Genomic DNA, 13,794 nt, shown 5'->3' on the forward strand with positions numbered 1-13,794 from the left:
GAGAATGTTTAAAAAGAAGAAACTTTATGTGATGATGATAATCATTTTATTTCACATAAGAATCTCAGCAGGTAAAAATCCTGTTACAGGTGTCATCTGGTAGAACTAGTCAATTTTGCTTTATTTTGTGAGTTTTTTTCTCTCTAATTACTTTTACAAATCAGATAGCAGAGGACTTAGTTTTTATCAGATATAAACTATATTATCAGTTGCATTTGCATAATTCTTTGAAAGAAGTTGCTAGTAAATTACACCATTAAGCCTAATTATCAAATTACATATTAAGGCTCATTGTTTATTTTTGTAACTAAATGAGAGTTTAAAGAATTAATAGGGCTGAGAAGGTGGCTCAGTGGTAGAGCGCTTGCCTTGCATGCATGAGGCCCTGGGTTCCTCAGCACCACATAAGCAGAAAAAACCGGAACTGGCACTGTGGCTCAAGTGGTAGAGCACTAGCATTTTGCTAAAGAGCTGAGGCACAGCGCCCAGGCCCAGAGTTCAGGCCCCACAACTGACAAAAAAAGAATTAATATTATTGTGTTTTATAAATAGACAAACCAATCATTAAAACTTTGAGACTTACAAATACTATAATTTCAACCTGACACTTTGGCTCACACCTGTTATCCTAACTACTCAGGAGGCCAAGACATGAGAATAACAGTTCAAAGCCAGCCCAGATAGAAAAATCCAAGAGACTTTAATTCCAATTAACCAACAAAAAGCCTGAAGTGGGGCTGTGATTCAAGTAGTTGAGTGCCAGTTTTGAGCAGAAGCACCCAGGTACTGAGTTTAAGTCCCAGTTTCAGAACACACACACACACACACACACACACACACGCATGCACGCACGCACGCGCACACACACACACACACACACACACACACACTTCATATTAGAGTATCATAAGAGCTAGTAAGAGCTTTATATACCTTCAGTGAATCTCAATGTCAGCAAATGACCTGGTGGTTTAGGATCTTCACCACTTAGTCCTTAAACTATGCCTCATTGTGAAGAAGTCTAAGAAATACATCTTAATATAAAGTTACATGACTTGCTATGTATTTTCTTCATTTTCTTTTGTCAGAAGAGCACAAAATATAGCATCCTGGACATCATGATCAAGATGGGTTGTAATCACAAATTAATATGTTGTTAATTTTATTTGTAGACAAGTGAATCTGAAACATGATGATAGTAATCATAGGAATTAGAAAAGAATTGCAATAGCCAGGTGCTGGTGGCTCACACCTGTAATCCTAGCTGCTCAGGAGGCTGAAATCTGAGGATTGCTGTTCAAAACCAGCCTGGGCAGGAAAGTCTGTGAGACTCATCTCCAATAAACCACCAGAAAACTGAAAGTGGCTCAAGTGGTAGAGCTTTAACCTTGAGTTGAAGAGCTGAGGGACATCGCCCAGGCCCAGAGTTCAAGACCCATGACTGACAAGTAAAAAGGGGGGGGGGCAGCAATAGTGTGGACATGAGACAGAGAAATTTAAAAAATTACAATGAGTAAATCAAATTAAGTAAAATATGTCATTGGGAAAAGTACTTTTTCTTCACTCAGTTGACAGAATTACATTCTGGTAAGTAAGTATTCTCATTATTGTGCCATAAACATTCACTGACCACAAGATTAATCTAATCCTCAGACTGGAATATGAACTCACTAATTCAACAAATGAAACAAAGGTCTCTAGTGTCTTTCTTTGATTATGTAAAAGATATTCCAGGGTTACTTTATGCACTGATATTACATATTTCCTATCTTATATATATATATATATATATATATATGTATACATTTGTATATATATATATATATATATGCAAAGTCTACACTTGCCAACCTTTTCCAGTAGTAAAGCTCAAATAAACTTCCTAAAGTAATGTGATGTTGAAAAACATCTATTCAAAGTGAACCAAAATAGTGTTGCCAGTGGCTCATGCCTGTAATCCTAGCTACTCAGGAAGCTGAGATCTGAGAACTGCAGTTCAAAGTGAGCCTGGGCAGCAAAGTCTATGAGACTTTTATTCCAATTAACTACCCCCCCAAAAAAAGCCAGAAATGTTAACTTCAAGCAAAACAAAAACAAAACAAAACAAAACCCCAAAGCTTAACCATAATACAATACACGCATGAAGGAAGAAGTAACAATAAATTCTAGAACATATATTTATAATATAATGATGCTTTGCCTGCTTACCTTTAAAAAGCAACATGTTAGTGGTTCAATCAAAATGTTTTAGCTACTTTATTAGGCATAATATAAATTTCATTTTAATCATAAAATAAGCAATAATTCACCCCTGAGCAATAACATTCAGATAACACATTCACAAACACACTCAAATGTTATTCCCACTAAGGATTTATTTTTAAAAATTGAGAATAATTTATTATTTAACTGGTTAGAATAAAGATCGAGGGAAATATAAGCAAATCTCTTCCCCAACAACTTGAAATATAGGGGATTTTAAACCTTCTACATTTTTTGTCAAAATAGCAACTAACCATAGATGACAGATGCTGCTCCTTAGTCAATGGAGACTCAAATTTTACTCTGCATCTCATTGGGAAGGAAATATAAAATTTTAAAATAGAATTAACTTGGGGAAAGGCATCAGTGCTGCAACTCTTAGCACCAAATGTTTTTTCTTAGAGTACCAAATGCTTTAAGGAAAACATTCCAAGTATCAAAGTTTTCAGATAGATAAATATTTATGGATCAAATCCATAAAGAACAGACATTGTTATGAAATATATATAGATGCCTTCAAAACTTTCTTTCTAGGCAGAGTAGACACATAAGTTAGGAGTCATTTCCCACTTAATTGTTTTGCAACCTTATGCAACACAAATGGATAATGGATAAGACTTACTCATTTGTACACAGAAAGTATATCTTGACTCACATCATGTCCAGAAAGTTGCATTGGAGCTATTTTTCTCCACATATATAAAAGTGCCATAAAACTTTACACAAAAGGCATTATTCTCATCAGTTTTCCTGATTGAAAGGTACAGAGTGTTTTGATCTTGTCCTTTGGTAAGAGAATGTTAACACAAATTCTTATTTGCTGGTTAGAATCATCAAAGAAAAGCGTAACACAGAACTGGTATATATCCTTAAGGGCAATGAAATTGTATCTGTCTTTGAACTTCACAAATCGGTTTTTCAGCCTACATATAAACCAATGACTGTCCCTCTTCATTGAGAGCTCTCTGTGGTATTTGCATTATAAATCTCCATTACAAATTTATCATTTAAAAACAGTGGTTTATTTACATTGCTCATGTAGCAAAATACAAGTGTGTTATATGATTCTGGAGAAATGTAAATTATCAAAGAAGCATTAGCCATAGGTTCTGTAGCATCCTTAATACTCTTAAAATAGGTGTGACTTGATCAGAAATGAAACATTCATTTAAGGAAATAGCTATAGGTCCTGTTCCAGATGCAAATAGAGAACAGATGTCTACAAGAACTCACTGCAACAGGGTTGGGTGTACTATATCAGGCTTCCATGTTGGATTGATACACATAGATTCTGCCAAGAGTATCATCTGTGAACATGCTGGATATTTTGGAATGGGATAGAATACCATTCCGGAAATTAACCAGGGCAATTATATATTCAACCAAAGAAGGCAAGGGCTTTGAGAATGAACTGAAAGAAAATGATAGTGCAGACACAGATAACATTTTTATTTATGTATATGTGGACACATGGCTTTGGATCCAGCCAGCCAGAGACATAAATAAACTTGTGCAGAAGATTCAAGCTAGAGAATGCATGTGTGTGTGTGTGTGTGTGTGTATTTGTGTGTGTACATAAGGCTTCATGGAGCAGTGACATAAATCTGGACACCAACCAACAGTATCACTTCCGTCCTTTGAAATTTCCATTAAAAGCACAATAGGGGTAATTATACCAGGATGCTCCAAACCGTTCTTTCCATCTTGTGCACTCATATGCCCGCCAAACATGAAGTGTTCGCCTTTCTCCCTTCCAATGTGATGGTTGTTGAACTTATTTTTAGTGTCATTTGATAAGCCTTTGTGCTCACAGAGAGACATCCCACTGACCCGGCCACTGGTCATTGTCTATACCAGTTCACATCAAAGCAGGCGCGCTTTGTCAGGTTTCTAGTCGAATATCCATTTCGCATCTGAAGTACAGTATCGAAAGTGACTAGATCATTTGAGCTGTTTTCTTCAGCTGCTGCCTTCTTCCTCCCCCACAGTGCTTCTGCTCACGCTAACATAATTTGGCATCGTCAATGTGACACAACGGTGATTTTTCTAAAAGAAATTATAATACGTACATTGTCAATGGGTTTTAATGGCGACCCTCCTGAAAATTTAATTTATAAACTGAAGACAGGAGATCCTTTTCGCCTCTTAAATCACAACCAAGGTAGAGTGCTCCTCAAAAATCCAAGTAATTCGCACACAGTAATAGGTCATTCAATGTCAAAAGGCATAAAAAAGATGAGCAAAATCTTCACAGGCTGCTGCTTGCTGTTGCCTTTAATTATATTAATTAAACTTTGAAATTTTCATGCAAAGAGAGTTGCTGGCTTGTGACGCTGAAGAGCCCTTGGAGACGTGAAAAGTAGGAGGAAAAAAATTTTAAAAACCCTGAGTGGAAGCTTTGTGCATATTGCTCCCTTAAATAAAAGGTAAAACAAACTCCTAGGTATGTTTACATATGTTAATGCTTTCTGTACTATGAAACCATAAACACAAGAAAAGAGGGAAATCTACAAGTCTCATGAACAAGGTCTTAAATCTTGAGTCTTTAAAGTCTGCTGTGGATCTTTGGTTTGAGGCTGTCTTCCTTTGGAATAATGCTCTGTTAATTTTCTTGTCCCAAGTGCACGATGAAAGAAAGGTGTCTTTAAAAACGAAAGGGCACAATCTCACATGCTACCAATACCTTGAGGCATGTTGTCTACATTTTGTCATGCATGTGCACTTTTCAGTACTAGAATGACAAGATTTTCTAGTCAGAAACTTCCCGTAAGGCATATTGTGATAGGGGGGCTTGGAAAGATTTTGTGATCTGACATCGCTAAAAGGCAATGGACTCCATTGTTTGCTTCGCCTGCTGGTACATTTCATAGTCTGCCTGTGGCTAATGATCATGCCATAAAGAAAGCATGAGCACCGTATTTCCGTGTTCAGAAGTCCTGGTTCCATTAAAGACTCATCATGGCTACCTGTTCTGTGGTCCCCGGTTTTGATGTCATCTTTACATTGTGGCTGTTGTGACATTTGATTTTTTTCCTAACATTGAAACAAGTTTTCTTGCATAAACCATACCATGCAGATTAACCTTCCTCTTTATTTCCAATGTCATGAATCACTAATTACCACTGAGCTTCAGCACCTCTCATGAACAAGTGTTTGAAATTGTTTGGTGCAAATAAAGCAGAAGGCAGAGGAAACACTTTCTGACAGAGAAGAATGAAGCTTTCCCAAGAGTTTCTGAAATGCACCTAACTTTTTTCATTTAGATGAAATCAGCATTGTGAAAATGCACCATCTAAGTACCTTCTTCATCTTCTTGCTTTCCTTTTACTGATGTGGAACACGAGAGAAGTTTATGCACCGGCCCTGAGGGAAGAAAGAAATCAACGTTGAAATACTGAAACATTTCTTAAGAAAGCATATGAACATTCAGATTTTATACCATGACATAATAATGATTAATCATGGTGAGAGCAGTGTTCACATGAGACACCTATTCGCACACTGTTTCCCTTGGGTCAAGGTCCATTCTGTATGGAAAAATGTTGGGAATTAGAACTTTGTAATACTGTTTTATGTATAGATCTACTATGCTAACAACCAAGAAACAAAGCTACTATCTAATCTCTTCTCATAGAAAATTGAAACGGAAGAATTCTCTTATATAATCTGTTTCTAAAATGTATATGAGGGACATATTTAAGTAGTGCCAGGTGCCTGTGGCTCATTCTTCTGATGCTAGCTACTCAGAAGGTTGAAATCTAAGAATCACAGTTCAAAGCCAGTACAGACAAGAAAGTTTGTGAGATTCTCATTTCCAAAATGCCACCCCCCACAAAGCTGCAAGTGGCGCTGTGGCTCAAGTGGTGGAGTGCTAGCCTTGAGCAAAAAAAGCTTAGTGATTGTGCTCAGGCCTTGAGTTCAAGCCCCGGGACTGGCACAAACAAACAACAACAACAAAATAGTGATACCTGAGGAGAAGAAAGCATGTGAATGAAGGGATGCCATCTGTGTGACTCTATTTTATGAAAGGCTTTTGTAAAAGAGAAACCAATTCTCTCAGTCCTGCCATTAGTGTAGACCATTTCTCACACTTAGACACAGCCATGATGTATGTTTTCCAAATGGAGAGTATTTATTCTTCTATACATTTAAAACTTCTACAATCTATAGACAGCATTCTCAAAACATTCTCAAAAGAATCAATCAACAAATTAACTCTAAAAAAAGACCACTAAGGGAATGCTTATTAGGTTAAATGTTTTATAGCAGTTAAGAATTTTTATATATCAATACTGACATGATTGTATTATATGATCTTGGCATGGCTACATTTTACTTGACTAATAAATATCATAGATTAAAGTGGAAAAAACTGCCTTGCTTTTAATGAATAATGCTTTATGTAACCTTATATTAAGCAAAGTATTTAATTCATGAGCAATTCTATAGCAAGAATAAAAACCCTCACACCTTAATAGTGAAAATATTAACTGGAAGAGTGTATAGGATAAGCAAACTACAAAAATATGATCTTTAAATGGTTTTTCTATTCTTTGACTCAGGAATTTCATTTTGAGGATACAGTTCTCAAAAATGACTACATAGAAATTTAATGATATTTACCACAAAATTTTTCTAATAGTGAAAAATATAATTTAATAATTTATCTTTATTTCTCTCCAACACTTCAGAGAATAAATTATGATTCATTTACCTAACTCATCATTCAGCCATTAAAGGGAAAATGACAAGTATAAAGAAAAATACAAATTGTATATATAATTATATATACACACATAAACACATATATGTATATATGTATATTTCTGTCTAAATATACATATATTTATGTATGATGGCAATTATATGTCAAAGTAAAAGACTAACAGATCACACACTGATAAAGAGTGTGTTGTATGTTGAGTTGCATAGTTTCTTACATTTTCTTTTATGTATTTTCCATATATTCATATACATTCTATTTTAAAAGTAACTTTAGTTTTCAAATTAATTGAGTAAGCAATATGAACTGCTTTACAGTTGTGCATATGTTTTTTAATGTCAGTGCAAGAATCTGTTGAGTATTCACGCTTTAGAATGATCACTAACTGCAAACCATGTCAGAGCATTTCAGTGTTCAGTGAACATGTGTCTGGAATATATTTGACAGTTAATATTCTAGCGAGCTCATCTGAATGCAGGTCTACTAAGAACGTAGATTTTATCAATAAATCTTATCATCTATATTCAGAAACTTCTAAGAAATATATAACCTATAGATAGTCTTTAAAACTCCTACAATCTGAGCTGGGAATGTGGCTTAGTGGTAGAGTGCCTGCCTAGCATGCACAAGCTAGGTTCGATTCTTCAGTACCACATAAACAGAAAAAGTCAGAAGTGGCTTGTGGCTCAAGTGGTAGAGTGCTCAACTTGAGCACGGAGAGACACAGGGGCAGTGCCCAGGCCTGAGTTCAAGCCCTAGGATTGCCAAACAAACAAGCAAACAAACAAAAAAACCTTCTACAATTTGCAAACAGCAGGTGCACTTTCTTCTTTTTTTCTTTTAATCCAGTACTGGGGCTTGAATTCAGGGCCTGTGTACTGTCCCTGAGCTTTTGGTCTCAAGGCTAGTATTCTACCACTTCTGCTTTCTAATGGTTAATCGGAGATTAGAGTCCCACAGACTTTTCTGCCCAGGCTCATTTCAAACATTATCCTTTGATCTCAGCCTCTTGAGTACTTTGGATTACAGGTGTGAGCCCTTGGTACCAGCAGCACTTGCACTTTTACAATATAAAATGTTAGTAGTCTAGTCGGGCGCCGGTGGCTCATGCCTGTAATCCTATCTACTCAGGAGGCTGAGATCTGAGGATCGCGGTTCAAAGCCAGCCCAGGCAGGAAAGTCCGTGAAACTCTTATCTCCGATAAACCACCAGAAAACTGGAAGTGGTGCTGTAGCTCAAGTGGTAGAGCGCTTGCCTTGAGCTGAAGAGCTGTGGGACAGCGCTCAGGCTCAGAGTTCAAGCCCCACTACTGACAAAAAATAAAATAGTAGTCTTAGTGAAGTGACTGTCAAAACATCTGCTCAGATCCCAGTTAGTTATCTAATTTGTTGTTGTTGTTTGTTGTGGGGCTTGAACTCAGGGCCTGAGCACTGTCCTGGAGTATCTTTGTGCTCAAGGCTAGTGCTCTAGCTCTTGAGCCACAGCACCACTTCCAGTTTTTGAGTGGTTTATTGGAGATAAGAGTTTCATGGGGACTTTATTGCCCAGGCTGACTTGGAACTGTGATCCTCAGATCTCAGCCTCCTAAGTAGCTAGGTGTACAAGTGTGAGCCACTGCCCGGCTCAGCTAATTCTTTATGTGTGTTTGTGTGCATGTATACAAGTACATGGCAGCACACATACAGCCTATGGTGTGCCTTTTATATCCTTCAGCTCACCATGTTTAAATGTGAAAATAAGGGAGTCTCTTCAGCTTCTCATATCACATCAGACTTTCTAAGCACATACACAGGATCTGGGGCATATATTTCTCTATTTGATTAACAACATAGAATATTCATGTTACCGGCACTTGTCAATGGAAACCTTAGAATCATTTCTCTCCAGATCTATTGGCAGAATTTTTTTCAGAAGGGAAGCACTAAGTGAAATGTTAGCCATCTGTTTTTCTAGGTCAGTGTTCTTTTTTTTCATTCTTTAGTTTATGAAGTCCCATGGGTTTACAGGTGTCTCCAAGGCCAGCAAGGCAGGGGTGGTACATATGGATGGAGCAATCAGGCACGACTGCAGGCCTCTGAAACCTGTTTTGCCCTAAGCAGGTCTGGCAGCTGTTTTTTGTAAACTTTAATTCTATACTGTAGGAAGAATCTGTCTAGGCTAAGAACATAGTTTGATAGCTAGGAATATAGACATTTAAATGCCTACTAACTCAAGTCAGATCAGCAAGGAGCTTTCTACCCCTAGACTCAGTTTCTTCTTTTACACATGTTTTTTTATAGATCTGTGACAACAATACATTATTGTTATACATTTTGGTCATTACATCATTCTGGGTGAACTAATCTTTGTAGTACTTGGAGTACATTTTCTGGTAAGGCAATACCTTGACTCTGCTTATTACACTCTATTTTTATTCTTTTTAGCTTTTGTTGCATTTTTTCTATTATATTTCTTTAGAAGTCAAGCAAATATAAGTAAATATAAACTACCGTAGATTTCTTTTTTTTTTTTTGGAGGGGGGTCCGGTAATGGGGCCTGAACTCTGGGCCTGGTTTTGTCCCTCAGCTCTTCAGCTCAAGGCTAGCACTCTACCACTTGAGCCACAGCGCCACTTCTGGCTTTATTTTTTTCTGCTTATGTGGTGCTGAGGAATCAAACCCAGGGCCTCATTCATGCAAGGCAAGCGCTCTACCACTGAGCCACCTTTCCAGCCCCCTATCATGGATTTCTTATATCTCATCTTTCTCAATCATCATGAACATCCAAACATATCTTAACCTCTAAAATCCTCCACTACATGTTATCTCTGCCTCTGCCTTATATAAAAAAAAGGCCATAGAATATATACCTGGCTTCTATGCTATCCTTTCTGATTCTGGTAGGATTTAATGGAGTACTGTATAGATGGTTAATGTCCAATTATAACATCAGAGCAAAGTGAACATAGCTAATAGAAATGGATGTTTAAACATGCAAAAAAAGTTGAAACTATACTATTCTTCATACAATCTCAAAAGCTCTTCTCCACAAGCAGTTCCTCTAAGTGTACAGACTGAAACTTAACTTCATTTTCTTTGCATGTTAGAAAAATATGATTCTTTACGAAATGAAAATATATAAATATTTCTACTTTACTGCTTAGCCTGAGCTCTGTGTATAAGTTTTCCGACCCAAACTTCCTCCCAGTAAAAGAAGGAACGAGGTGTACCAGGTATAAATCACAAATAAAACCCTGGTCATAAAAAAAGGCAAAATTCACAATCAGAAACTGTCAGCTTTAACTTTACTTAAGTTATTTTTTTCAGGAAATATCTAAGTATCTATGAAAGTGAGAAACTGATTGGCATTTTCTCAGAAATCATTATTGGCAATACCATCCTCTACAGCCTCACAATCAATAAGAAAAGGAATAAGATATTCCCTCCAAAATGTCTGACACTAAATTACTATATTGAAGTTAACTAGCCCAAGAGATGAAAGCAAGACACCAACAGGGATTGATCTGCTTGCTCTTGGTTGTGGATATAGATTCCAATTCTGCGGCAATATTTAAGAACTGATTTCATCCCCTCATTTTTACTGTGGTCAGTTAAGAACAGCATTACCCAGACCAAATACCATGTTTCTCCTCTCTTCAGCATTAAAATTCCACTGGCATTAATGCGTGTGAGTTCCTTTACTAGCTATCTGCACAGGATATATTTCACTGCTATAACCGTTACAGGATTATGCTCATCCCATAAATATCCATTGACAAGCTGAAGCAAACAACTGCAGTTTAGTTTAGACTTTTCAAACACAGATAGCTGATTTATTTATATCTCCACTTTTAAAAAGAAGTTACTAAACCTTCATTCTCTGGGCAATAGTAAACAATGTTTCAAATTTAAAATTGTACACAAAGCGCAGATACATGTTGATAGATATATACACAGAGACAAATGGAGCCGTCAAAGAAGTTGCTATTATAAGGAGAGACTTGAGGAAACAATAACCTTTCAGAGTTTTCTATAGAACAAGACTGAAGACCAGATCCATATTAATCACTTTTGTAAAGAATGTGTGCTAGATTTTGCTCAAAACAAAGCTGCTAGAGTATATGTGTGTGTATGTGTGTGTGTGTGTGTGTGTGTGAGTGAGAGAGATAGAGAGAGAGAGAGAGAGAGAGAGAGAGGGAGGGAGAGGGAGAGGGAGAGGGAGAGAGAGAGAGCTTGAACTCAGGCCAGGTACTCACCCTTTACCATTTGAGGCACACTTTCACTTACAGCTTTTTGCTGGTTAATTGGAGACAAGAGCCTCTCAAATTTGGCTTTGGACAAGGATCCTCAGATCTCAGCTTCTTGAGTTTCTAGGATTACAATCATGAGCCATGGGTACCTGGCTCAAAATTTTTGTGCACATAGGCGGCTCACACCTGTAATCCTAACTCAGGAGGCAGATATCTGAGGATCACAATTGAAAGCCAATCCTGGCAGGAAAGTCCTTGAGACTCTTACCTACAATTAACCACCAAAAAAGCCAGATGTGGAGGTGTGGCTCAAGTGGGAGAATTCTGGCCTTGAGCCAGAAAAGCTCAGGACAGTACCCAGGCCCTGATTTTAAGCCCCAGGACTGGCATACACACATCACTACTACTACCACCATCACCACCACCACCATCAACAACAACAACAATAAGAAACACTTCAGTTTTTAAAACTGAAATAATTCCACACCGTATTTTATTTTAGAAACATTCTAGAGCTCATTCTAGAACTATCACATTTTAAAGTAGGAATCACACATCACATGGATATTTAGTATACATCATAAAAGGGATTGATTAGTTTGCTTAAAATGTTCACCCTCAAAATGATTTTGTCTCTTTATTCTATCATGAGACTTGTAAAACTGTAGTGACTCTACACCTTCTGTTCATATTTATTTTTGTAAAATCTCTCTTTCAATGTTTCTTGAAAGTTAAGCATAAAGATGGCAGTGAATGAAACATTGAACCATAGCTCATAATAAAATATAAAATTGACCCTTCTACATTATAACTGACAGCAAGATATATACCTATACCTAGATTCTGATATAGATATAGACATAATTTTGACAGTTCTCTGAAAACCATTCTTGGAAATCCTCACCAAGGTTTCACATGAGTGAAAAGTTGATTCTCAAAACACAGATTAGATAAAGATACAGATGTGTACTCAAAATATAATCTATATATCTTATTAGTTACTTAATATTTATTTTGTTAGACACATTATAGATATGATAGGAATGCATTTCCTCTGCAATCTCAATTAGAGTGCAGATTATATTTTAAAGCTGAACCTAAAATCTAGTTACATATGCAACCTTAAAAATAATAGAAACCTGGAAAATATTATATAAATTGAAGCATCACTGTTTTTTTGAAAGATTAAAAAATGACCCAAACATTCATTGTAAGAGGAACAAAATAAATATACTAAAAGGATGAGTGCTACAGAACACTATATATAATATGAGGCTATTAAAAAATTAAGATCTCTATAAGGGAATGACTAGGATTACTAAGGGAAAGATTCTTTGTCAAAATGAATTTAGTATGCATATTATATGTATTTTTATATTACTAAGGGGAAAATACAGCAGCATTAGTATATCATTATATTGTAGAAAGAAAAAGAATAACAATCATTAAAACAAAATCAGTTACCAATAGGCAGAGAGAATGCACAAAGAATAAGGAAAGCTGTATATGAGATACCTTTCAGAGGATTTTTTAATATGACACTAAATGTACACATGTAAATATTTACATTTGGGGATAAAAGTTATCTCATAAAAACTAAAATAGTTTTTATTAAGTAAAGGTAAAAATCTTCCCAAAACACAGGATATGGCAGAAAAGCTGACGTGGAGAGGGATGATACCATCGCAAGTGAGGATTTCCTTGAGAGCAAGGAAGTAGTTAGTTGAAGGATGGGAGCTGAAATAAAACCCTACACAATCATAAGGCAGGAGGACAGATAATTATTTCTTTCTCCAATGTCAATTTGGGCCTTCTTCAAGGAAAACAAGCATCCCATTGAGGGTCTGGGCCAGAGCAAGACTTATGAAAACAATAACTTGTGGGATTTGGGCTTTCTCCAATCACCAGTCTGTTAAAACTTGAGTAGGAGAACTAAGAAATCAAGGCCCTGGCCAGTATAAGGCTGTAGACCGGGAACCAATATAGAGTCACATCTTCCAAGATATAGAAACTCTTTCTGGGACTAAAAGTTATGATAGTTAAGGAGCACAGAGACATTTGTTGCAGCTCAGAAAGATCAGAGTTAGGCTGTTACTTAGCAGACCTCCTAAAGAAAAACAAATTGTTAAAATCTTTTTAAACAATTGATACTTCATGGATTATATCAATTAAAATAAATTGTAAAAATCTACAATTTTTAAAGTCATTTAAGGGCAATTATGGATTAATTTCTTAAAGATGATAAGGAAATAACTTTTAATGAAAATCTTGCTAAAGCTTAAAATTAGTTACTATGAATCCCCAAAGTGAGTTAATTTTGAATAGTTATTTTAGACTAATATTTAGATATATGATATAAAAGGATATGTGATAAAAATATGACACTATCTCTAGAGAAACAATTTCAACAAAATGAAAATCATAAACCCTTAAAAAATCTTTTCATAAACTTGGAAAAAATTATATTAAGTGAAGTAAGCCAGGCCCAAAGAAACATAGGTCCCATGGTTTCCCTTATTTGCAATATCTAGTATATCTATGAGTCAAGCAGAAAAGGTCAGATAATGTGATATCAGGAAA

The 13,794-nt window shown here is 36.2% G+C and overlaps 1 protein-coding gene across 1 annotated transcript in view; it reads right to left on the bottom strand.

The window, feature by feature from the left end:
- Nucleotides 1-2,355: 2,355 nt before the first annotated feature.
- Nucleotides 2,356-13,794, bottom strand: part of Antxr2 (anthrax toxin receptor 2) — a 130,469-nt gene continuing 119,030 nt past the window's right edge. Inside the window, exons 17-18 of the mRNA XM_013020236.1 lie at nucleotides 5,563-5,625; nucleotides 2,356-4,308 (exon numbers count right to left, since the gene is read on the bottom strand). Coding sequence (XP_012875690.1) covers nucleotides 5,587-5,625 — 39 coding nt within the window. The 3' untranslated portion in view covers nucleotides 2,356-4,308; nucleotides 5,563-5,586. The remainder of the gene's footprint in view (nucleotides 4,309-5,562; nucleotides 5,626-13,794) is intronic.

Source organism: Dipodomys ordii, unplaced genomic scaffold, assembly GCF_000151885.1.
Source record: "Dipodomys ordii isolate 6190 unplaced genomic scaffold, Dord_2.0 Scaffold49, whole genome shotgun sequence".
Taxonomy (NCBI): Eukaryota; Metazoa; Chordata; class Mammalia; order Rodentia; family Heteromyidae; genus Dipodomys; species Dipodomys ordii.